General features: G+C 34.3%; 1 protein-coding gene across 1 annotated transcript; it reads left to right on the forward strand.

Moving 5' to 3' along the window:
* Positions 1–1,438: 1,438 nt before the first annotated feature.
* LOC101741498 (monocarboxylate transporter 5) lies at positions 1,439–26,030 on the forward strand. The gene is made up of 8 exons (XM_004930185.4): positions 1,439–2,071; positions 11,768–11,951; positions 17,490–17,760; positions 17,839–18,041; positions 18,134–18,416; positions 20,168–20,343; positions 23,183–23,348; positions 25,172–26,030. The coding sequence occupies exons 2-8, from the start codon at positions 11,817–11,819 to the stop codon at positions 25,522–25,524; spliced, it is 1,587 nt and encodes a 528-aa protein (XP_004930242.1). The 5' UTR covers positions 1,439–2,071; positions 11,768–11,816; the 3' UTR covers positions 25,525–26,030.
* The last annotated feature ends 470 nt before the right edge of the window (positions 26,031–26,500 follow it).

Here is a 26,500-nt window from a genome sequence, read left to right on the forward strand (position 1 = left end):
AAATTAAATGTTCATTTTTAAACTGATACAGATAGAAGATAGATAAAAATATTCGATGTCATTCGATGCTTTAAGGCTTAGACGATTATGTAGTTTTCCAAGTTACCTAATATGGTTTAATCCCGGTTGTCTCGTTTTTTATACAACCATCGATACATGCAGAAAGAACCAGTTCAGTGCAAGTTCAATGATATTAAAGATAAAATCTTTGTGAATTTTATTAAAAGATTACGTGATATTTTTTATGAATCAGAAATATCGTATGAGACGTGCACAGTCTGTGGGAATTCCGGGATTTTTATTACATCAATATTAACATAGTGTAAAATATGCCATTCGAAAAGCTTACGTTACGTTTTAATAGATCTACGATGGAGGAACAACAACGTATGATGAAATGAAATCTATTATTATCTATATATTAATACGTGAAGCAAAAACTTTGTATATTTATTTTTTATTCTTTTTGTTTACTACTGATTTTGCATCCATATTACATTTATTAACAATAACATTACACATAGAATACCAAAATTAAATAAAAAAATAAAAACAATAACAATTTCGGAATAAAATAATAATAATAATAAAACAAAAAATAAAAATGAATGTTAAAACTACCTTACTATAACTCTGTCTCTACTATGGTGAGTCTGCATGAGTAGGCACCACCATTTCATCTTTTTCGCTAAATATCCAAATTAAATAATTGAACAGCTATTAGATGTAGAGTAGAATTGAGATTGTGACCTCACATTACTCGGTGGCATTCATCTCTGTGGGGTCCAATAGCCACTTCTCGTCAGGTGGAGCCGGCGCTCGTCTAGTCACCTAGAGCAACAAAACAATAAGCAAACGTACAGTCATTTTGTGTAAATTTTTTGACGTGACAACGTCTTATAATTCGATGGAGCCAGCTGCACGCACGAAAAAACATGACTCATTGAGGCGTTCCATTTAAGGCTTGAAGTGCAAGCGAGAGCGCGCAACGAGTGACAAAGAGGCACAATTGGCCTTCGCGTTCGGCAGCGTTCGACATCTGTCTCTGTCCTACTTGAGTTAGCGATGCATCCGCGTGGACAGCTACTATACAATAATACATTAACATGTTTTCGTTAAGTATGAAGTTCAGTGAAAAGTGAATGTGGTGTCAATTGTCCATACAAAACATCTATCAAACAAATAAAATAAAAATTTCTTTTGAAAAATGAAACCATTCCATCAGTATTTTCTTATGACGTTGTCACGTTCAACTATCGTCAGTAGACCGACTTTACAGACAACCGATTTTTTTTTTCGGCCTTAAATTTTGCGAGACCGATTTTGTTTTTATCAAATTGAAAGATAATGTTTTCGGTATAAAAACTGATAAAAAAAAATGTTTGTTTGTCTGGTAAATTAGAAAGCTGCCGTAGAGAAATTATTGATGACCTGTTTCTTTGCTCAGTTACTTTGTAAGAAAAAAAATGTCTGGCAATTTTAAGCTTGTCTGGTTAGTAATCTGTATTTTTTCGAACCGAAATCTCTGAAGTACCCGATAGAGTACTTCATTTATCTCTTTTAGTAACTAATTGTACTATCATTTCGATGCTACATTTGCATTACATTGCTACTTCATAAAATCGTACATTTCGTGGCTCAGAAGAATTAACTACAAAATATGTACCTAGTATTGAATCGTCAAACATGACCATCGCAACTTGCTACTAGTGCGCAAGCACTAAATATGTAACAAGTTTTACCAGGCCATCAATCCGCATTGGAACAGTTAAGTCGTAAAAGAAAAGTTCATTGACCAATCTTGCAATGTTACTTAGGGCTCGCGTTTATTACACTCCCGATACAAGGACATGGGGGTAAAGGTGCGATCAAAACAATATGTTATCGGAGCTGACGAAGTGATATATTATATTGTCGATATTCATTGATGTTTGTGCAGTCGTAGGGTACGGACGTTTGTTATTAGAATACTCGATGAGTCAGTGACACGGGTGGCTGCCTCGACCGCATGCACAGGAGAGCTTGAACACACGATGTCATATAGAACCGTGAATCGCACGTGACTCGTTAGGTAAGGCTAAAATCTATTCGTTTATATTATTCAAATAATTCAGTTTCATCTATCTATATATATAAAAATGAATTGCTGTTCGTTAGTCTAGCCAAAACTCGAGAACGGCTGGACCGATTTGGCTAATTTTGGTCATGAATTATTTGTGAAAGTCCTGAGACGGCTTAAAAGGTTTAGATAAATATGAAAATGCTCGGAATTAAATAAAAATAACAATTTTGTTTTTCCTTTGATGTGTCCCCCGTCGGACGTATTCCATTTGTTTGTTTTAAGTTTATTTTATATAAAAGTTTAGGTCTTTTATTTATCGATAGAGGCACTACGAAGTCTGCCGGGTCAGATAGTCTACAATAAAAGCGCTATTTAAACAAAATGTCGAGTATTAAACAAATATGTAGTTATACAAAACAGAACACTGCGTACTTTACATGTACATACTTGCATACGTTGTGTCAAAACGGTAAATGGTATTTAACGACACGTCTTTTGTTAAATCCATTAGGCAGCTTAACCTGTAAACCGATCAAAGAACTAGAGATACCTACGTAAATTTGCCTGAGAAGCATTATTTTCGCTATAGAGAATTTAGGTAATACAATAAAATAGATTCCAACTATAATTCAGTATTATAAAGAATGTGTAAAAATTACCACTAAATGAGTTTTTTTATCAAAGTATTGAAATTATTTTTTTAGGAAACATTACATGATAAAGATTAACACAATTGTAATTATTTATTATAAATGATCAAACAAACTCATGGCCAGTTAAGATAAGCCCTAAAATTCAGTATGACTGCGGCCTCTCGTTGTGTCACGTGAGGTCAATGTCTCAAATTATTTTTATAATACTGTTGAACTCTTGAAGTCGCTTGTAAAGTATTCGAAACAGAAATAGGCAAGACAGTATGTTCCTACTAATGTCCAGTATGTGTAACCTCATAATACATAGCATCAGGCAAATTCAATTATTTTTTAGGTTTGATTTTATTGTACGAAGCAATTCCTACATCGGATTGATTTAATGGGAATACTAAACCATTTCATAGGTAACCTGGAGATAGCATCATGTTGATTTATTCACGAAACAATTAAGCAACAGTCATTACATTAGAAGGAGTGGTATGTTCCTAGAACACATCAGCATAACTAAGCACATTGAGAAGGGAGAATTATAGGGAGAAAATTGATGAGGACTCCTTTACAATGTGACTTAACTTGCCGTCATTGAAACCTGAAATTCGGTGTTCGGGGCCTTAACTTTGATCCCAGCGTTCAAACTACGGTAGTAGGGACACGCGTCCCGATACAAGTTTTCTGGGAATGTAACATATGAAACTACTTTTTTTACTTTTACTGGTGGTAGGACCACTTGTGAGTCCGCGCGGATAGGTACCCTGCCTATTTCTGCCGTGAAGCAGTAATGCGTTTCGGTTTGAAGGGTGGAGTAGCCATTGTAACTATACTGAGACTTTAGAACTTGTATCTCAGGGTGGGTGGCGCGTCTACGTTGTAGATGTCTATGGGCTCTAGTAACCACTTACCACCAGGTTGGCTGTGAGCTCGTCCACTCATCTAAGCAATAAAAAAAATAAAAAAAAACATAAACTTCCTGAATTATTAATTCAAATATCAATTTCCGGGCTTTATACACACGTAAAACACAGTTTGGTTTTTTTTTTTTTAAATAATATTTAGTTGTTCATCAGACAAAGTCTTGTATCATTATGAATTCAATTCAAGTGTGAATATTTACAAAATTCAATTCAATTTGTCAGTTATTAATTAATCAATTAATTTCGTAATCTATTTACTCGTAATGCGTGAAAATGAGGTAATGATTATAAAAATTATCAGGAACATTAAATCTATATCTAAAGACGTATTTACGCAAAGTCCGATCAAAGATTAATAAAAACAGCAAATACAATGAACCCACAAAAGGATTAAGGAATTTATTATAAATGTGCAAGAGAATGCAAACATTTATTACTGCCTGCAGCATAATATATATTACTCGGTAATTACCCAACGGTTAATAGCTGATCATCACCAACGTCTGCTTTATGTGTCACTATAAATACTATACGTTGTACAATGTAGGTATTGTACATTTTTACGAGTACTAGAGTAACTCCCGCAGTAATCGAAATTCGACTATAATTAATTGGAATTGTAAGTTTGTACACTATTATAATTATATTTTATACTTCTATAATCACAAATCTCGCCAAGGCTACTCTATAAAAAAATATTAATAAAGACAAACAATATTTAATCAATTTTAAATTTGACCACAGACGCCAAGAACAAAAATTTGACAATAAATAGTATGCATGCGTGTGTGCGTCAAATACATGGTATGTAGTGTGTGTAATGTTTTCTTTATTGGTTTAATGTATCTTTTATACATTATTTTAAAAAAATATTAGCATTGTGCACTTCTTCTCTATATTCTCTATAAGTGTGGAAAATTTCATACTCCTCCGTCCGCGCAATTTTCGTAAAAAAGGATACAAAGTTTTTGCTTCACGTATTAATATTATATAGATACGTTGATGAATGTACGTGAACTTGTAATTTCAGCGCGCAAATGGGAACTAAAATTTCTCGGAATATGTTTTTGCAAAAATAGATTTTATGGACGTTTTTATATGGATTCGTATTTCGTTTTAGTGTTTTTTTCCCCGACCTCTAGACTAAATAAACTAATTTAGATCGAAAATATTTAAATAAATATTGTACTTACAATGGTTGACTAGATTTTCATCATAAAGTGGAATGAATTGAAATTTGATGTGTTCAATAAATTGAAAAATTCGACGTTTGAAAAAACACAGTCAAATACAATGGTAAAATACGAAAATATCGCTGATGCCTCTCCTTCGATTAGTCGCATTCCCGCCTTTTACCATATCAACGGCAAGAGATGGGGTGATGCTAATCTAGGTCCCACCACATAGCTAATAGTCCACTAACCTAACCGAAGACGTGCTATCGAATGATGGCCGCGATGGAGGAATAAAATCTATATACTAATATAATAGAGCTAAAGAGTTTGTTTGCTTGGTTGAACGCGCTAATCTCAGGAACTACTGGTCAGATTTCAAAAAATATTTCAGTGTTTGATAGCCCATTTATTGAGGAAGGCTTATAATATAAATATATAATATAAGTACATACATTTCCATAGCGCACGCAGCAAAAGGTCTCAAAATGGAAAGAAAACGATTTTAAAACATTATTTATTAGTGCTCCGCTCGTATTGGTCTTAGAGTTATGTTATACATATAGCCTTTTATTATATTATAATAGGTTGGGGAAAAGTCTTTTCGCATTATACTATGTATGAATTTGTAATAAAATATCTTTGGCTATACAATACAAATAGTATCTATCTGGCTGGTTTTGGTTTCATTAAAAGTTTAAATTTTAAAGAAGATAATTCCAAATTCAAATTAGGAAAATGTGTGATTTTTATTTATTTTTCTGTGGCAAAACCCGGGCTAACTCGCAACAAGGTGATGCTGTGTGTGTGGTGGGATTGGAAGGGCATTATTCATTATAAGCTATATAAGCTGTACCACCAGGCAGAACCATTGGTTCTGAACTCTACTGCAAACAACTAATAAGATTAAAGCTAGAAGTTGAGAGAATGCGGCCGTAATTAATCAACCGAAGGGGTGTAGTTTTTCATCATGATAACGCTAGACCTCGCACATATTTAGCCACTCAGCAAAAATTAAGAGAGCTTGGCTGGGAGTTGTTAATGCATCCGCCGTATAGTTCTGACCTTGTACCTTCAGATTTCCATCTGTTCTCTTCAGAATTCTTTAGGCAGTTTCAGGTTAACATCATGAGAGGACTGCCAAAACCAATTGTCGCAGTATTTTGATCAGAAGCCCCAACATTTATATAGCAATGGGATCATGTCCCTGCCTACAAAAAGGCAAAAAGTTATCGAACAAAATGGTACCTACATACTTTAGTTAAATGTAAAAATGAACTATTAAAAAATGTTGTGAATTTTCTTAAAAAATGCGAAGAACCTTTTTCCCAAGCTATTAGATAAAAAAATTGTGATCGAATTGATAACTTCCTGTTTTGAAGTCGGTCTTCTTCTTCTTTTTTTTCTCCACCTTATCCCACTAGGTGAGGTCGGCACAGCTAATTTTTCTCTTCCATTCTCTTCTATCAGCCGTCATCTCTACACTCACTCCTCTCTCTCTCATATCGTCATTCACGCACTGCATCCATGTCTTCTTCGGTCGACCTCTTCCCTCTCTACCTTGCACTACCATTTCCATACATCTCCTAGTCACATGCATCTTCTCTCTACGCATCGCATGTCCATACCACGATAGCCGTCCGCTCCTTAATTTGTTGCTTACCGGGGCCACTTTCACACTTCTGATATACTCATTCTTTATCTTATCCATTCTTGTCACTCCACACATCCATCTCAACATTCGCATCTCTGCCGCATGCACTCCTCTTAAATATTTTATTTTTGAAGTCGGTCAAAAAGCGTAATTTTGGTACCTTAAATAGCTCCTTTACGTTCTATTATTCAAAAATATTTTCAACTTCTATGTAAATGAAGTCGCGGGTAAAATTTAGCGTTATCCCAAAGTAACTATTTCACGCGGACGAAGTCGCGGGCAAAAGCTAGTAGTGTCAGAGCTAGTAAAACCACTCACAAAATGATACGTGGCACACGTTTTTTTATTATATAGCTAACTCGACAAAATTTACTTCTAAATAACACAATAAGCACACCATTTAGATTTCCACATACCAAAACAATGTAGCTAATAATTAGTAATATACGATTAATAATTTATAATGGATGGCGTTAGTTTTTTATGTACTATTCATGCACTTTTATAGCTGGCCATATCATCCGTAAAGATCACAGAATGATTCATTAGCATTATGACCACGCTTTTTTACAATAAAATCATTTTTTCTTACACTATTTTTAATTCAAATTTATTAAAATTTATTTTCTGTTTTTTAGTTGGATTTTCTATAAAAACGTATTTTGTTAGTTTTTTTAAACTATTATTTATTTTTCACTGTAATGTAACATAATCAAATACCAACCGATCAGGTGACGACCGCAGTCAATGAGTCTTCGCTACCTTTCTTTAGATTGCACGCAACTGCAAAATGCTGAAATGCTGTGACGACAATAATTTTTGCTCACATTGAATTAATAATCCAACTGTTTTGGCTTTGGCTCCCTCACGCTATTGAATAGTACTAATAAATTATTATTTCAAGATACATCTTCCTCCAATGCTCCCATCGTATATAACACAAGTTACAGAGAAGATTCTCATAATGTTTGGGCGTTGATAAATTTTATTCTTCACACTAGAAGCTGAACCATTACCTAAGTCCTAAGCATACCTCTGCAGAATCCTGGTGTTTATAATGACTATGGGACGTTCCTGTACAGGACAGTTTTTTTGATATATTTCGGTTAGAGTGAAAAAGCACATCGCAGATATCAAGAATAACTGGGTACAGAAGTAAAAATAAATAATAGAAAATAAATTTTAATAAATTTGAATTAAAAATAGTGTAAGAAAAAATGATTTTATTGTAAAAAGAGCGTGGGGTCCCAACTATAATAGAAAACATTGTTAACGCTTACCTTAAAGCTGGGGTTCTCTTATAGTCAAGATGAAAACTCATGTCAAATGAAGAGACTTAAAAATAGTGTATTACGTGCAACGAAATATAAATCATAATTTTTTTTTGTCTTTTATGGCTTATATGGTTGGACGAACTCACAGCCCATCTGGAGTTAAGTGGCTACTCTAGAGCCCATAGACATCTACAACGCAAATGCGTCACCCACCCTGAGATATAAGTTCTAAGGTCTGAAGTATAGTTACAACGGCTTCCCCGCCTTTCAAAACGAAACGCATTACTGCTTCACGGCAGAAATAGGCAGGGTGGTGGTACCCACCCGCACGGACTTGCAAGGGGTCCTACCACCAGTAAGTTTATAGAAGATGATACCTTAGTACACGTCTGAGCACCCGTTGCCTAACGGAGAAAGATCATTTCTGTAATACGCAAATGAGGTAACGGCTCATCTGTTATAGAATTTATCCGGAGCCTACAGACAACGCAAAATCCGCAAGCCACTTTAGTATGTGATGCCGAAATCGGAATGTGCTTATTGAAGTTATACTTCTTTAGGCGCGTTATGAAAAATTGATGAGAGTGAAATTTTACGATGCGCGCGCACCGTGACACAAAATTAACAGAATGAAGTTGCCCACTAAATCGCTCATTACAATACGACCGACGTAACTTGGCGAGTCTGAATATAGCCGCAGGTGAACTTTCGCGCATGTACACTCGTAAAGAAAAGTGTTATTAGCATTCATTTTTTAGTAATATAAATGATAAAATTATTATTTAATATAATTCATATTAAATATTATTAAATTATTAACGTTAAATATTTATTATTAATTATTTAATATAAAAAAAAGAAATAATTTTATTAAAAATAAAGTATAACTTCTTAAGCGCGTACATAAGAACACGCACCCTTTTTTACGATTGTCCCAGTATTCAAAGTGTAATTGATTACTTCGTTAATGAAATCGACAGATCCCTCCTAGCACAGCCCTTACTCGCCTACCTGTCCTTGTGAAACTGGAAAGGCCTCTGGGCCAGGAGTAAATACCTCATTCACAATAAAAATCGACAGGACGATAATGCCCGTAAATATACGATTGACATAAGCACAACGCTGTCATGTTTGTTAGAGCTGTAATTGCTAAGGTACCCAGAACTATGTAGGCATGCACTACGTTAACATTAGTAGAATCGGACTGAGGCTAGCCAAGTGCTCAAATATAATATTGATTAGTGAGACCAATTAATTATATTACTGTACGGAATCAACACAATACACTCATATTTTTTTTCGTTAAATCTAATCTTCCTGAAGAATCCTGAAGACATATCATACCATCAGTGATATAATATGTGACAATCGTGACTATGCGATCACTTATCATACTTGATATAGCTAGATCACGAATGCTTTAAATTTTATGATTTTGACAACCATTTATTTTCATGTTTTCGTTTGTTTCACTGTTTCATTTAAATGCTGAAAAAGTGCTGAGTCTTGCATAGCTGGATAACAAAGGTTGGTTTGCTTGAGTGTTGTGACCAGGGCTTAAGTGGATTTTGGATGTGGATTTCGATATTTTCTAAGCAAATCTCTATGCAGCTAAGACATGTTCACGAACGCGTACGTATATAGTAGAACGGCTGTTCAACAAGACATGTTCCCTTGTCTTGACATCTTTTATCAGTCAAGCTGAAGAATCGACACTTAAACCTAAGTTCTCTCGAAGCATCTCGAAGATCTAATAGATAATCAGTAATGACGTTTTTTTTGTTGTGTCGAGGTCGAGGAATTATCGCAGTATAAGCCTATTTGAAATTATCATTATTTCCTTATTTATTTTCAACGTCACACAATTTATGTCATAATGCTTATATTAATACGTGTATTACTATGTAACGGTCCATGTGGCAACCGGTCTTTGACCGCTGATATTGCTATCAATACACAGATACCTAACTATCAACAACGTTTGATAGAAGATTTTCGCAAACCTCGCGTTACTAATGCTAACGAATATAACGTTTTTGAGCTCACTAGTCACTTATTAATGTAACATAAACATCCTCAATATAAGCTGTCCGTTCCAAATTCGATATTTTAATTGTATTTAAAAAGATTAGTCAATTTAAATTAATAAAAATATGATCAATTATGTTTTTTTCAAATCTCATATCGCAAGTATTCCATAATCTATGGTAATACTTTTTTTATGAACTAAGCAAGAAATGTGCCTTTGTATAACCGCTTATGTTCTACAATCTAAAATAACCATATTTATTTATTAAGCTTTGTAATCAAACAGTATATGGATGAACTTAATGACTAAGACAATCTGAACGGTCAACAAAAATGGCATAGAGAATATTGTCATGGGTGCATTTCTACATGGGATTGTAATACAAAAATGATAGTTTTGTATTTCTAGTACAAATAATACAAAATCAATGTTATATGGATACGTGTTGCTGTTGAGATATATAATTTAAAACTAGCTAACCCGGCAGACTTCGTAGTGCCTCAATCGATAAATAAAATACCTAAACTTTTGTGTAAAATAAACTTAAAACAAACAAAAAGAATCCGTCCGACTGGGGACACATCAAAGGGAAAACAAAATTGTTATTTTTATTTAATTCCGAGCATTTTCAAATTTATTGACTACTGACTACCTACTCTGGACTTCCACAAATAATTCAAGACCAAAATTAGCTAAATCGGTCCAGCCGTTCCCGAGTTTTAGCGAGACTAACGAACAGCAATTCATTTTCTATACTATGTATAATATAATATTATAAAGAGGAAAGATTTGTTTGTTTGTTTGTTTCGAATAGGCTCCGAAACTACTGGACCGATTTGAAAAATTCTTTTTCCATTAGAAGCCGACATTGTCCCTAATGAACATAGGCTACTTTTTTTATTTATTTTTTATTTTATTTTTTTGGTTTCATGTGTGTTTTAATGTTTCCGAAGCGAAGCGAGGGCGGGTCGCTAGTTATATATATAGATAATAATTATAACAGACTGCATTGTACAAAAATCATTTTGATTTGCGAAATTATACAACTTGTCATTTATTCTTAGTCTGGTATAATGGGGAATTCCGATGACATGAATCGTTTAAGATAAGAGGTTACAAATGTTGAACTTTCAGTGTTCGCAATTAAGTGACACACCCAACTCATAAAATTACGTATTTACGACAAATGCTACGATTTTTTAAGGACTTCCCTGATGTGAACTGAGTGCAGCATCGCTCTAAATCTTCGTGATTCTTATAACATTCGATTCGAAATAAAATTCGGATTATAAATATATCTTTTAATTTAAAAATAGTAGGTATCCAAGTTATAAATTTCGTAATAAAATACACGTTTTAACATAGCTCATTCTCAATAAAATAATAAGAAACAATAATAGTACGTATTGTAACTACATGACAACGCAATGTTGTTTTTTTATCTTCGCATTAACGCTTTCACGCTAAAATGTAATTTCTAGAATTTGTATGGTCAGAGCAAGGTACAGAAAACACAGTTCAAATACATTGTATCGCTATGAGGTTTAAGTGTCAATTCTATTGTGTCAAAATGGAACGCAAAACTGCTTTGGGGCAAAAATAGATTGGATGGTGGCGCAAAAGCGCAGTATGTATGCCAAATAGCTGGAAGTTTTATAATTAAAAAAAAAGTTTTTTTTTAATTGTTTTTATTGCTTAAATGGGTGGACGAGCTCACAGCCTACTTGATGTTAAGTGGTTACTGGAGCCCAAAGACATTTACAACGTAAATGCGCCACTCACCTTGAGATATAAGTTCTAAGGTCTAAGAATAGTTAAAACGGCTGCCCCACCCTTCAAACCGAAACGCATTACTGCTTCACGGCAGAAATAGGCAGGGTGGTGGTATCTACCCTTGCGGACTCACAAGAGATCCTACCAATAAACTTACTGATACAAATTCTAAAATTAAACACAGGACAACTGAATTATGAATCTATACATATACATTTAATACCAATTTTCTATTTCAGGTCGTACTAAATAATGTTCAATAATTTATAAAAAGAAAACCAAACCGTTATGGATCAGAGTTCAAAAATGTCGACTGAAAAAATTGCTTTAGTACCAATGCAGAGGACTAAAAAGGTCGTGAAGCTAATACCACCGGATGGAGGTTGGGGATGGATGGTTTTAATCGGAACAGCAATGTCTAATGTAAGTTGCAATTTTTAATACTTTTTTTTGGGGTCAGACGAGTTTATGACCTTTTTTTTAATACTTAGATGGGTGGACGAGCTCACAGCCCACGAGTGGTAGTGGTTACTGGAGTCCATAGACATCTACAACGTAAATGCGCCACACATCTTGAGACATAAATTCTAAGGTCTCAAAGGTCCCAAGTATAGTTACAACGGCTGCCCCATCTTTCAAACCGAAACGTATTACTGCTTCACGGCAGAAATAGGCGGGGTGGTGGTACCTACCCGCGCGGACTCACAAGAGGTCCTACCACCAGTAATAATCTTGCCGCTTGCTGAATGCCGCCACCCACCATGAGACATGGAGTCGAAATCTTATATTTGTTGCATGAGGCTTGTCCTACTGACCTATGTAAGGAATCATTACTTGGCGTTAGAAGTCGGCAGGATGTCGAGGGACAGTACACATCAGTGCGGATTCACTGAGCGCTTTACTACTAATAAATGCCAGTTGGCGATCGCAGTATGCATATGGAGAACGCCGTTGTCCGTTCTCCGGTTAACCCTAATCTTTTAATATACGGACGAGAAGAAATTGAATGGTCAAAGTCAAAACCATTAAACTACTTATTATTCGAAACAATTTTCAAGTAAAAACATGCGCAAAAAAAAATGATTATCTAGATTGTTTACAATGTACCGATCAATTGACCTAATTTTACAGTAATGCATTGTTCATGAGTCACATTATGAAGTGCTCAATAAATATAAGCATTATATGAACGTATAATCACCGCTTACTTTGTGATGTTTTCTTAAAAGATATTCTACGCGTCTTCATACTTTAAAAAAATTGAAATTAGAAGTTGAATTTCAAAAAGTTTAACTATTTTAGATGAAAATACTGCTAGCTTATATTTTCCCAGGAGTAGAGTAGTAAATGAGCCCGCACGGGTAATTACTACCGCCCTGCTTATATCTGCCGTGGAGTAATGCGGTTCAGCTTAGAACAGTCGTACTAATAAATTGAGACTTAGAACTCATGTCTCGAGGTGGTTAGCGGTATTTACGCTGTTGATGACTATAGGCTCCGGTAACTACTTTGAGCCTGGTGAGCCCAGACTTTTTGGGGATTGTTCGAGATTTATTAAAGTCACGCTCAATCATACGTTACAACCTCTAAATTTAGTATAGTGTACTGCAACGAACATCTGACGAGGTGTCTGAAGTTTTTTGCTAAAATCAAATGAAATCAAATCAAAAATTTTTTATTCAACATAAATGAAAGTACATACTTGTTGAACGTCAAAAGAACTACCGCCAATTCACAAGAATTAGCCTCCGTCCTGAGAAGAATTGGCAAGAAACTCAGCGGGCATGTCTTTCTTTTTTTTTTTTCAATATGAAATTATTATTTATTTATTTTTTAATATTAGATTACTATTTTTTTAAATATGAATTTTTGCAATGAGTATTATAACGTAACATCATAATCGTAACGTAACGTAATTATCACTCATTCATTTTAAATAATCAAAAATGTGTTAGCCCGAGTTAGATTAAAATTGTTGGTTGAAACAATGAACCAAAAAAATATTGCGAACAACACATCCACGTTTCCAAAGCGTGAACCTCACAAAGCGATGCTAGACGTCCGTATGTTTCAAGAGATAATAGCTAAATTCGCATATTAAAATATACATAATTAATAAATGTTTTTACGATGCTATTTATTGAACACGACAGTCTATAGTGATGTCATATTAATGAAAGCCAAGATTATCAGTTTTGATAAGTGATTTGAGTGTATGTACTTCTGAAGCAGACTTTTATTATCGATATGAAATCAAAACACATGCGTGTTGAAAATATTTACACAATATTTAGTCATTTATAATCACGTTACGAAATGAAAAAATATCATTTTAATACGCTTTTATTAGCTTCAGACGTATGTATGTAACGGAATCTTTGAACATGATTTTGACCCCCTTAAAAACGTCAGATTAACTCGAAATTTGGTATACTTATTATGGACCGAAGACAATTCAACATTTAAAAAAAAAAAAAAATTTTTAAATTCAACTAAAAAATGGAAAATAAATAATAGTTTAAAAAAACTAACAAAATACGCTTTTATAGAAAATCCAAATAAAAAATTGAAAATAAATTTTAGTAAATTTGAATTAAAAATAGTGTAAGAAAAAATGATTTTTTCCACGCTTTGTTACAATAAAATCATTTTTTTTTACACTATTTTTAATTCAAATTTATTAAAATTTATTTTCTATTTTTAGTTGGATTTTCTATAAAAGCGTATTTTGTTAGTTTTATAAGCTATTATTTATTTTTATGACGTATATGATTCGCCGTGTCAGAAATATATAATGAATAATTTAATGCGTTTACGTTAATTCAGCTGCAATGCATTTCTGCTGCCTTGCATGCTGCAGATCAACGCATTTAAAATATTTTAAATCTACACTGGATATTTAATTTTTCGAAACCCATATTAAAAGATGCAACTAATTCAAGGGATTGCATCTTTACTAATATATAAATCTACAGTGGTTTTATACGGATATTCCGTTATAACTACTGAACCATCCATCCGATTGACTTGAAACTTGGTATCCATATAGAAAATACATGTACTTAATGGATAGGCTAATATTTATTTGAGTGTTGGACTCCCTAATAATAGTGACAATAAATAATAATGTTAATTTTAAATGCCCAGCGAAGCGGGCGAGTACGGCTAGTCCTTCAATAAACTTCTAAATTTGTAGATTGATCTATCAAACGTCTAACTTCTACGTTAAGCGGCCACAATTACTTAAACCTTAATACTTTTAAAGTCGTCGTGGCCTAAAGAATAAGACATCCGGTGCATTCGTATCTTGCGATGCAACGGTGTTCGAATCCCGCAGGCAAGTAGGTACCAATTTTTCTAATGAAAAACATACTAAGCAATTTTTCACGATTTTCTTCGTAAAGGAATAACATCGTGTAATCAAAATCGAACCCGCAAATTTGCGTAATTACTGGTAGTAGGACTTCTCGTGAGTCCGCACGGGGGGTACCACCGCCCTGCCTCTGCCGTGAAGCAATAATGCGTTTCAGTTTGAAGGAGGGGCAGCCATTGTACTGTAAAAACGGAGAACTAAGAATTCCCGGTAGGTGGCGGCATTTACGTTGTAGACGTCTATGGGTTCCGGTAACCACTTAACATCAGGTGGGCCGTGGGCTCTTCCACCCAAATAAGCTATAAAAAAATAAATTTCCTGACATTCTGGAGATCGGGAACGGTATCCTAAAACTGTGAAGCAGATTGGAATCCTCAAGAATAATAATTGGAGTATCATTTTTTATATACATTTTAGAAAATATTATAGTATATCATGTCTGTGACTTGATTTATTGAACAATTGAAGTAATTGAGTCTTAAATACTAGTAGTTTCAGTAAGAATTAGAAAGAAGATTTGCCCTTGACTACATCTTCAGGTTCAAGGCCGCGAAGCGTAAACACAGTAATTAACACTCGGCACATGAACGATCATGAACTAGAAAAATATTCACAAATAGTATGTACATATATAACTAGTCTGGCCATAAACACTGTTACATAAAAACTTTTCATTTTTTTTACTTTTTAATTATTTTGAATTTGGAACTCTTTCGATTTTGCTCCATTTCACATATTTTTTCGTGTTCATTATCAAATTATAATATGGAATGGGGTGTTAAAGAAAATAGGATTGCGGTAATCGCATTGTACAAAGTGGGTATGGAACCGTCGGTCATCCAGACACTTCAAAAGCTTGGTATCAGCCGTATGTTCGGATATCGTACTATCAACAGATACAACACTTCGTCTGTCGAAGACCAGAAAAAATCGAAGCGGCCGCGTACTCTTAGAACTACATACAAAGGTCGTTAATGCTGTTAAAGCCAGAATTCGTCCCATTAGGAAGCAAAAAATCTCATAGCGAGAAATGAAGATTCCCGCTAGGACTCTGTCGCGTATTATAAAACAAAACCTGAAGCTCGGACATGCCCTAAATCAATCTTTACAATTAAAGAGAGTGGATTGATCAAATCGCGATACGCAGGTGGAAGGCACAGAAATATCCTCTTGACCAATGAAAAATTTTTCACGATTGAAGAACACTACAATGAGCAAAATGATAAAGTGTACGCTCACAGTTCTAAAGAAGATACTCAAGTAGTCGGAAAGGTACAACGTGGTCATCATCCTGGGTCAGTGATGATTTGGTGTGGCGGGTCTTATCAAGGAGTCACAAAACAACATTTTTGTGAAAAATGAGTGAAAACTTTAACCAAAGTGTATCAAGATACAGTCCTGGATCATATTATGAAACATCACAGCAATACACTTTTTTTAAATAAACCATGCACTTTCCAACAGGACTCTGCACCTGGTCACAAGGCATGAATTACCCAAGCTTGGCTTGAAACCAACGTTCCGGACTTTATAAGAGCTGAAGACTGGTCCACATCTAGTCCAGACCTCAACCCTTTAGACTTCAAATTATAGTCAGTTTTAAAGGCCTGCTCTAAACCACACGGTAACATTGAGTATTAAAATAAAATCTTTGGAGAATGCAGAGGCGAAATTTCCCTTTGAAACAGTGCGTAAATCCCTAGATTCGTGGCCAAACAGATTAAAGGCCTGTATAAAAGCCAAAGGTGGACATTTAGAACAGATTTTTTTTTGCTGAGTCTTTAATAAATATTGTGTAGGTATAAATTTTAATAATATGACATTACTTCATTAATAAAAAATGCATTTTCATTTTAACAGAACTTATGGCTGGACTAGGTATATATTTTATAGTTTATTTCTATCTTATCTGTCTAAGATAGACACTTAACCCGGAGGTCGATGTTATTGTAGTAAATTACGTTATGAGACGCCATTTTTTATCTACGAGTATATAGATTATTGTATTTGCTAAAACACGAAAACAACATACAAAAACTTACGTAATAGATAAACATAAAACATTTCTAGAAACAAAACTGAATATACTTAAAAATATATCTTTTTATGATTGAATCTTTAATACCATAGGTACTGTAATTATAAGTATGGTTGTGCGGAAATATACAATATTTTATTTTTAGTTCTTTATAAAACGCCAAACATAATCAAACTAATTAAAACTAATTTTCATCCACTAAAATTCCAACAACAAGCAATTGTCAAATTAAGCGTATCAATGCGATATGTTTAATTGGATAATGTGATAATTATGATTTCAGTTGACCTCAAATTATTATGACTATTTTCAAATATTTATTCGTACAGTAGGATATTTTGTTCCCAAACTTAACCCTTTCAGATTCCTGATTAATAACAAAGTAAACATATTGCGTCGACCCCACCTAAAAACATATTATATAAGAACATTACAATGAACTTTATCGAATTAAAATAAGTTGAAAGTCTTGGAGTTATAGTATTTTTGAGGTTATTTCGCCATTAAATTTAATGTAATAATATATTCCTATGTACTTTCATTTTTGTAGATTGTGAATCAGTCGATGCTGTCCTTGTTCGGTTTATTATATGGAGGCGCTTTAGAAGAAATGGGTCACACCACACAAGGATCTGCCATTGTACTCAGTACGATGTTGTTTGTCACAAATTTGGCAGGTCCTATAGCCGGTGTAATAGTTAAATTAACATCCACAAGATTTGTAGCAGTAACGGGTGCCTGTTCCTGTACTTTAGGAATATTTTTTAGTAGTTTTTCAACGAACATCGTTCATTTGATTATGACCTATGGTATATTATTGGGTAAGGTTTCATTATTTTGGAAAATATATTCATTTTTCTAGACACTAAAGAGCCGTATAAAATTTATTATTGTTTCAGGCTTAGGGCTTGGCTTCATTCAAAATTCGTCATTCGTTGCTATAAATAGTTACTTCAAGATCAGGAAGAGCCGAGCGGTGGGCCTTGCAAATGTAGGCACAGGTGTGGGACAAACCTTAATGCCTCACTTAGTGAGGTATCTCTTGGTAAATTACGGTTTCCGAGACGCATGTCTGATTCTATCTTCATTGAGCTTAAACGGGGTAAGTTACATTTTTATTTAACTAAGATAATCTTTCATCTAGTTTTAGATTTCATTTAAAGAATTAATATCGCAACTTTTTAATTTTACTAGATTTGTGGAACATTGTTGATGCAACCAGTAGAATGGCATCTGAAAAAAGTAGAAGAAGAAGTCATTATAGAAGAAAATGTGCAATTATTAGAAAATAAACATAAGGATATTGTAATAAAGAAGGATTCTAAAATGATTAATGAAATAAATGGTCTGAATACTAATAGACGTGCAACTGAACCTGAGGTAGATAGAAAAGAAAAAGAAATCGAATGGAGTAACAAAAAATTTCAGAGTCATGATGAATTAAGTAACATAAAAACGAGTGGCAGTGGTGTTAATGGTTAGTATAACATTTTTCCTATTAGCATTGGAAGAAAAACTATGAACTAAAATTAATTTAAAGAGACAATAACAAAAGAAAGATATTTTTTGGAATAGACAACAATTTATTTAAAAGCATACTTTTAAACACGGGATCGAAATGGTTCCGTAGTTAGAATAGATAGTCTAGTCGCAGACAGTCACCAAACTAATTAAATAACAGGTTTGGGAAAAAGTCTTTTCGCATTATAGTATGTATGAACTTGTAATAAAATCTTTTTGACTATACTATTTGTATCTGGTTAGTTTTGGTATCATTAAAAGTATAAATTTTAAAGAAGATAGTTCCAAATTCAAATTGGGAAAATGTGTGATTTTTATTTATTTTTCTTCACGTCGCTCTGGTTGCCTTATTACGGATAAAATGGATGCCATTTTTTAAAAAGTGGAGCAAGATCGGCATATCAGTAGTTACAACGTAGCTGAAAAACTGAGAATTGACCACAAAACAGTTTTGGTGCATTTGAAAAAAACTGGGTACACAAAAAAGCTCGATATTTGGGTACCTCACGAGCTCACTGAAAGAAACCTAATGAACCGTGTACTCATTTGTGATTCTTTATTACGACGTAAACCGAACCATTTTTGAAGAAGCTGATAACTAGTGATTAAAAGTGGATCACGTACGACAAGAACGTGCGAAAAAGGTCGTGGTCAAAGGCCGGTCAGGCTTCACAGACTGTTGCGAAACCCGGGTTAACTCGCAACAAGATGATGCTGTGTGTGTGGTGGGATTAGAAAGGCATTATTCATTATGAGTTGTTACCGCCAGGCAGGACCATCGATTCTGAACTCTACTGCGAACAACTGATGAGATTAAAGCAAGAAGTTGAGAGAAAACGCCCGGAATTCATCAACAGAAAGGGTGTGGTTTTTCATTATGATAACGCTAGACCTCACACATATATAGCCACTCAGCAAAAATTAAGAGAGCTTGGCTGGGAGGTGTTAATGCATCCGCCGTATAGTCCTGACTTTGCGCCTTCAGATTTCCACCTGTTTCGGTTCCTTCAGAATTTTTTAGGCAGTTTCAGGTTAACATTACGAGAAGACTGCCAAAACCAGCTGTCGCGGTATTTTTATCAGAAGCCCCAAAATTTCTATTGCAATGGGAACATGCCTCTACTTAAAAGATGGTAAAAAGCTATCGAACAAAATGGTACCTACATATTTTAGTTAAATGTAAATAACCTATATTAAAAAATGTTATGAATTTTCTTAAAAAATGCGAAAAAACTTTTCCCCAACCTATTAATTATATATTTTTTTCTCTTAAATGAATTGATAAATTGTTTAATAACTCAAAAACTACCCAACACGTTGTTGAATCTGCTTAAAGGCTATGGTTTATGAAAAATCAAAATTTCCTATATGTGACGATCTGTGCTTGTATGTACGCATGGTGATATCTTTATTTTTTCATGGCTTTGATTAATTTTTGTACAGCGGTTAACTTAATTATACTTTCCGATTATTAAAAGTATTCCAGAAAAATGGTTATCACGGATTGGGGAACAAAAGAAAATCATAGGGTGTTCTTTTATCACTTGGTTATGAAATCATAAAAATGTGAGAGCTGATATTAAAATTTTCAAGTCACGTTGTTACAAATGAAATACTGAAAACCAGGACAGACTGACATTGCAATACGTCCGATTTTGATGATAAATTTTAAACAGAAAGGCTACATTCTAGAATCTTATTTTCTAGGTATCGCTACCCACGCTGTTGTAGCGCCACAAAGGAAAGGCTTATTAAGTAAAATATATGATTTATTCGACATATCATTGCTGTTGAATCCAAGATTCTTGAACATCATATTTGGTACAGCTCTCTCGGTAACATCTATACAAAACTTCAGTATGGTGTTTCCTACATTCTTGCAAGTAAGTTGTTTTGGTGTTTGCTGAATTTAGAGTTGCTGATTTTATTGCTGATTTTAGAGTCTTCGTCACCTAACGGATAAGACGTCCGGTGCATTCGTATTGAGCGATGCACCGGCGTTCGAATCTCAGGCGGGTACCAATTTTTCTAATGAAATACGTATTCAACAAATGTTCACGATTGACTTCCACGATGAAGGAATAACATCGTGTAATAAAAATCAAACCCGCAAAATTATAATTTGCGTAATTACTGGTGGTAGGATGTCTTGTGAGTCCGCGCGGGTGAGTACCACTTACCCTGCCTATTTCTGCCGTGAAGCAGTAATGCGTTTCGGTTTGAAGGGTAGGGCAGCCGTTGTAACTATACTTGAGACCTTAGAAATTATATCTCAAGGTGGGTGGCGCATTTACGTTGTAGATGTCTATGGGTTCCAGTAACCACTTAACACCAGGTGGGCTGTGAGCTCGTCCACTCATCTAAGCAATAAAAAATAAAATAAAAACATGAGTTCGTAGTGTTTATTGCATTAGAAATACAGGTTCACAAAATGTCCAACTATTTTAATCTATAATTCGATCCTGTATCATGTAAACGATTATACAGTAACATTAGTAAGTGCTGCATATTCTTATAGCTTAAGTATTGTTCTAGATCTCATTAGCAAGTAATATTATCATGCAAATACGGTGCTACTTGTAAAATTAAATGGTACTTTTAGTAAAACAAGTGAAAAAGTGAAAAACCCAAAAATTTCGATTACAACAGGTGCAATTAGTAGGGCTTTTTTTTTATACAATACAATCACGCCACGTTAACTGGTCCCGTGATAAGTTCGTAAAGAACTTGTGTTACAGGTACCAGATAACGGAAATAAATGTAAGATTTTTATTATACACATACATATATTTAATATACATTCATAACACTGGAAAAGACATTTATATTTATCTTAAAAATATGTTCCCTTGGCGGGATTCGAACCCGCGACCCCCTTGTGTAGTGACCATGTCAGTTACCACTACACCAGTCGGCCGTTTTATTGTTATAATAAGATCTTTTGGAGACCAAGTTTACCAGAGAACATAATAATATGTTAAATGGAGAAAAACCTTTTTTATGTAACTTTTATTTCATATTTTTCACATAATTACACAATTATTCTAATTTTTTAAAAATTTTACGTAATTCAATAATACTGTGTAAAATAATAATTTAAAATTGAAAATAAAGGCTTTAAATGTTGTTTTCTAAATATTTTACAGAAAACGCAATTAAGTATTTTATGATTGTTCAATTCAACTTTGAAACAAAATCCTATAAATTGTTTTCTAAACTATAAAATTGTCGACGCTATTCATTACATCTATAAATTTAATACAGGTTTATCATATTTATAAGTCCGCTATCTCTAGTAGCAGCCACTTCAGATATCATATCCGTTTGCTTTGGATAAGTCAAGAATCAATTTGTCGTAGATCAAAATGTAATATTATTATTAACTAAATGTCATTCTTCATGCCAATAGCACTGGCAACGCCTGATAACACCAAATGAAAAACTGTATTTTCAGTACCATAATATTTGAGGGGTGACATTTCAAATTATATCCAATGCCAAATACATACGCAAAATTGATGACGTTAAATTAAATTTAAAAATTTAACTAAGCCTCTCAATGTTATAATTTTTTTAGAAGATTTTATGACCTCGTAACTGAGACCTTTAAGTCAAGTCTTATTTTAATTTATATTATTCATATTTTTATGAAAAGTGATATTATGGAGTGAAATGAAATGAAGATGATTAATTTGAAACACTAATCAACTGGGATGAAATTAAATGAAATGAATTGAGATGATATGGGATGAAATATAATCTCAGTAAAATGGTGGTCATTTACTAAAAATTTTTTAGTGGACTTTTTGGAGGATCCCGAGAAGTTACGTCCAGCGGCTTTGTTTCATTTTCCCACATTTGTGCACTTTCACAGATATTAAACAGTTAATAAACCACCATTATTACACATTTAAACCCGAAGAAACACTAAATAGACAAAATAAAACAAATCACACAACTTCACTCCTCGCGTTCCCGCCAAAAAGTCCTCAATGTTATGAATGGCATGGTGCAGTACAGACCTAAAAGGTTCATTAGTACTTACAAACAAATTGATTTGTGAAACATTAGATTAATAAAATTGCTCATACAGAGATTTATGCAGGCACATTTAACGTCATTGAACGCTAAGTTTATAAGTATGTAATAGACTTAGAGCACTTTAACTAAAGTTAGTTGCATTGATGCGATTGCGTATACTTTTTGATACGGTATAATTTTTTTTTTTATTACTTGGATGAATGGACGAGCTCACAGCCCACCTGGTGTTAAGTGGTTACTGGAGCCCATAGACATCTACAACGTAAATGCACACCTTCAGATATAAGTTCTAAGGTCTCAAGTATAGTTACAACGGCTGCCACAGACGGCAGAAATAGGCGGGGTGGTGGTACCTACCCGTGCGGACTCACAAGAGGTCCTACCATGAGTAATGATAGTACTTTTGAAGTATAAAGGTTGAGTAGTACTATTCTAGACCAATAACACACACCGACATATGATTCTTTATTACACTGGACGCTATGTAATAAATTAACGAAAAATTTATGGGCAGGGTTCACAAATAGGTGTGTTTTTATCTTTTTGAGCCCGGCTCTATCTAATTTATAATACAACACTCGAACATGTTGTATACGTTAAAATCTCATTACATTAGTAACACGTAATTTTCTCTAAATTTACGGATTATTCTTATGAATTGTTTTTACACAACTCTTACAGAAAGTTGCTGACATGGATATGCAGCAGACTGCGACGTGCATGTCCGCAGTTGCAGCCGCTGATATTGTCGGTAGGCTTGTTCTGCCGACTTTCCAGGATAAATACAAGATTAAAGCGAGATGGATGCTCATCATGACGTCGGTCTGGCTCATTATTGTACGACAAAGTATGTCTTTTTTTTTCTTTTTTTTGAAGTGAAACTTCCTTATCGGCGTTGGAAAAAAATTTACCGTCACGTTTTTCGGTTACGCGTCACATTTTTCCGTTACGCGCCATCTGTTTTGTATTCATGTCTATGATAATAAAATCCTTTTGTTTAAACTTTATCTAATTTAACTTTTTTGTATTCATGTCTATGATAATAATAAAATCCTTTTGTTTAAACTTTATCTAATTTAACTTTATTTAACCAATTTCTAGAAAGTTGCATGTAGATCATTTTTCGAAAAATAAGGCCATAAATAAGTTTCACTTCTTACGTGTGTACACTAGTACACGCACACATTTTTTTTCCTTCCTAAGGTTGCGTACACATAGAACGTTCGATTTTACAGGATCCTTTTTAACGGATCCGTCGCTACTGGAGGTAATATTCACATAGCAATTACAGAACCGATTTTAACAGATCCGGCGATACTGTATTTTCGTTCTTCGGTGTATCGTCTACTGTCTACGAAAATGGACGTTGTCGTGTTGTATTGGTAATATCGTCGTCTGCGTCGAAGGAAGACCCGGTGTTATTGGATACATCAATTTTTAAGGCAAACATTTTGTCGAGGTGCTGTGTTGAGGAATGAAACCGGCAAATGGCAGCCGTGTGCAGCACACCGCACCCCGCGCATCCTCGTGCTCGCACGGCTTAGATCCGATAAAACGGATCAGTATTTCAGTTGTGTGTGTTTTTTTTACTGGATCTGGAATACTGTCATGTGTGTGAACTGGCTCATACAACGCTAATAGCATATACGTTTAAATGGACCTGTAAATCGGACGTTCTATGTGTACGCGCCCTAAGCTAGTAGCCTTGAGGGGCTTTGCCAGCGTAACCGATCGAGTAGGTGAGCTCTCGGGGCCTTAACCTGGGAACTAACACTAGCCCTAGTCAAAGCAGCGCGCCCCAGAATCTACTATCGGATCGGAAACGCGACCCATTAAGAAGATCCGGAGAGAAACTCAGTGAGCTGTGTCTATGAGTTAGTTTACTCGCCGAACCCTTCGTCGCCAGCGACGGGTTCGATGAAAGCAGTGACCGGTGCTTGAGGTACCTAAAAGCACTGTTAGTGGTTCGGGAAGATTGGAAATGAAGTGTTTAGGGCAATTTTGGTAGGCAGCGGCTTGGTTCTGCCCCTGGCATTGCTGAAGTCCATGGGCGGCGGTAACCAATCACTATCAGGTGGGCTGTATGCTCGTCTACAAGGGCAATAAAAAAAAAAAAAAATCGACTGTTTACAAATCGGTCCGCAGGATCGGGTATGTAATTGCCGGTGGTGTATGTTTATATGAATTATAATGTTAAAATGCTAATAGGCTAACCGGTCAATTATTAGAAAACTCGAGGATCTGAGCCTTCTCGAGCTATTGTATCTTTATCCAAAATATCATAAATTTAAAGTGCAATTGTTAATCCTCCTTGAGTTACCGGCTCATCATCCCTCTGAATTCTATTTACTATACTCTAAATACTATTCGTATTATTTCTTTGTTTTCCTATCTAACTCCAAATTACCGAATGTCGTTTACTAGAATAACCAATCAATGTTTCACAATCTTACATATAATTGTTGCAAATTAATCAGGGTTTGAAAATAGTGTAATAAGTCACTACTATACACTATTTTCAAAATATTAATAAACCCCTGAAAACAAAGTGACATGACTAGCGTTACCTCGTGTAAATAATGTCGCTTCAAATTTAATAATACACTAAATTTAGAATAGGAACATATTTAATACACAGTTTCTCAAATAAGCCAATCTTTTTAATTTCAGTATTAGCATACCAAACTGAGCTGAACATCCTCATTGTAATGTCTTGCTTATACGGATTTGGAAGGAGCATGATCATCGTTGCCAGAAACATTGCGATATCGGAGAACTGTAGAATAGAACAAGTACCCGCCGCTGTGGGACTTGGAATGTTAACTATGGGTATCATAGTTCCTCCTGCGGGCTATTTCCTCGGGTGGATCCGAGATTATACTGACAGTTACATTATATGTATTACAGCACAAAACGTTTTCCTTGTGCTTTTATTGATAACGTGGATCCCGGATATGTTGTTATTAAATATACAGGAAAAAAGAGAGAGAAGGAAGACAGCTCATGTAATCCAGACTTCGTAGCAGACTTTCAAGATAGGTATAAAAAAATTGTAGGCGTAGTAATCAGACGATATTCTTTGCGTACTGCAAAATGCAGCAATGAAATTTTATCTTACAATAGAAGTGGTGAGGAATATTACTTCAATTTCAAGAAGGCAAGAAGCAAATATTGTTATTTTCTGAAAAATCAACATTAATATTATTGTTATTTGTCATAGATTATATTATTATATTATTTATTTATAAGGTGTAATATTTTTGTACTGTAATATACAAGCAAATGGCTGTGACAGTTGAAGATGGTAGTTTTAATGTATGATAGTGTAATTAATGCTCCTTGTAAATACCAAAATATGATTAAATAGTTTATAAGAGAAATATTTCGATTTAAGTCAAAAATGAAAGACCATACGTTTTACTAAACTAATAATCAAATAATGAAGTGAATGCATTTTCCTTTCTAGTCTTACTCACTTTTACAATGTAAAATAATTTAAGTCATTTAATATAGCTCATGTTATATCAAAGTTGTTTTAATTTCAGTACATTACAACAACTAGGCGTCTGGTCAATCATAGAACAAAATAAATAAAACAACATAATTGTTGTGGTGGTTGTGGTTTTGTTTTACCAAAAATTAATTAGTTTGCTTACTGGGAAAACTATTCACTAACTTTTTTTCTTCTGAAGTTGTCGTATAAAAAGATAAGAGGCTTCATTTACTGGTATTGATCAATTTCAGTCTGCCTGGGCTAAAATTTCACAGACAGGTACTATTAAGAAAATACGAATCTTAAACGTTTTCACGAATGATTCGGGCGGTAAAGTAATGAGATCGAGTAATAAAAATCACAACTTCAAATTTTCTAAATTTAAGTAATACACTGCGGTTAGGGCGTCTTGTAAGCCGAAAACGGGTAGGTAAAACCGTTACCGTTTAAGTCGTCGTGGCCTAACGGGTAAGACGTCCGGTGCATTCATGTTGAGCAATGCACCA

The sequence above is a fragment of the Bombyx mori genome, chromosome 5 (genome assembly GCF_030269925.1).
Source record: "Bombyx mori chromosome 5, ASM3026992v2".
Taxonomy (NCBI): Eukaryota; Metazoa; Arthropoda; class Insecta; order Lepidoptera; family Bombycidae; genus Bombyx; species Bombyx mori.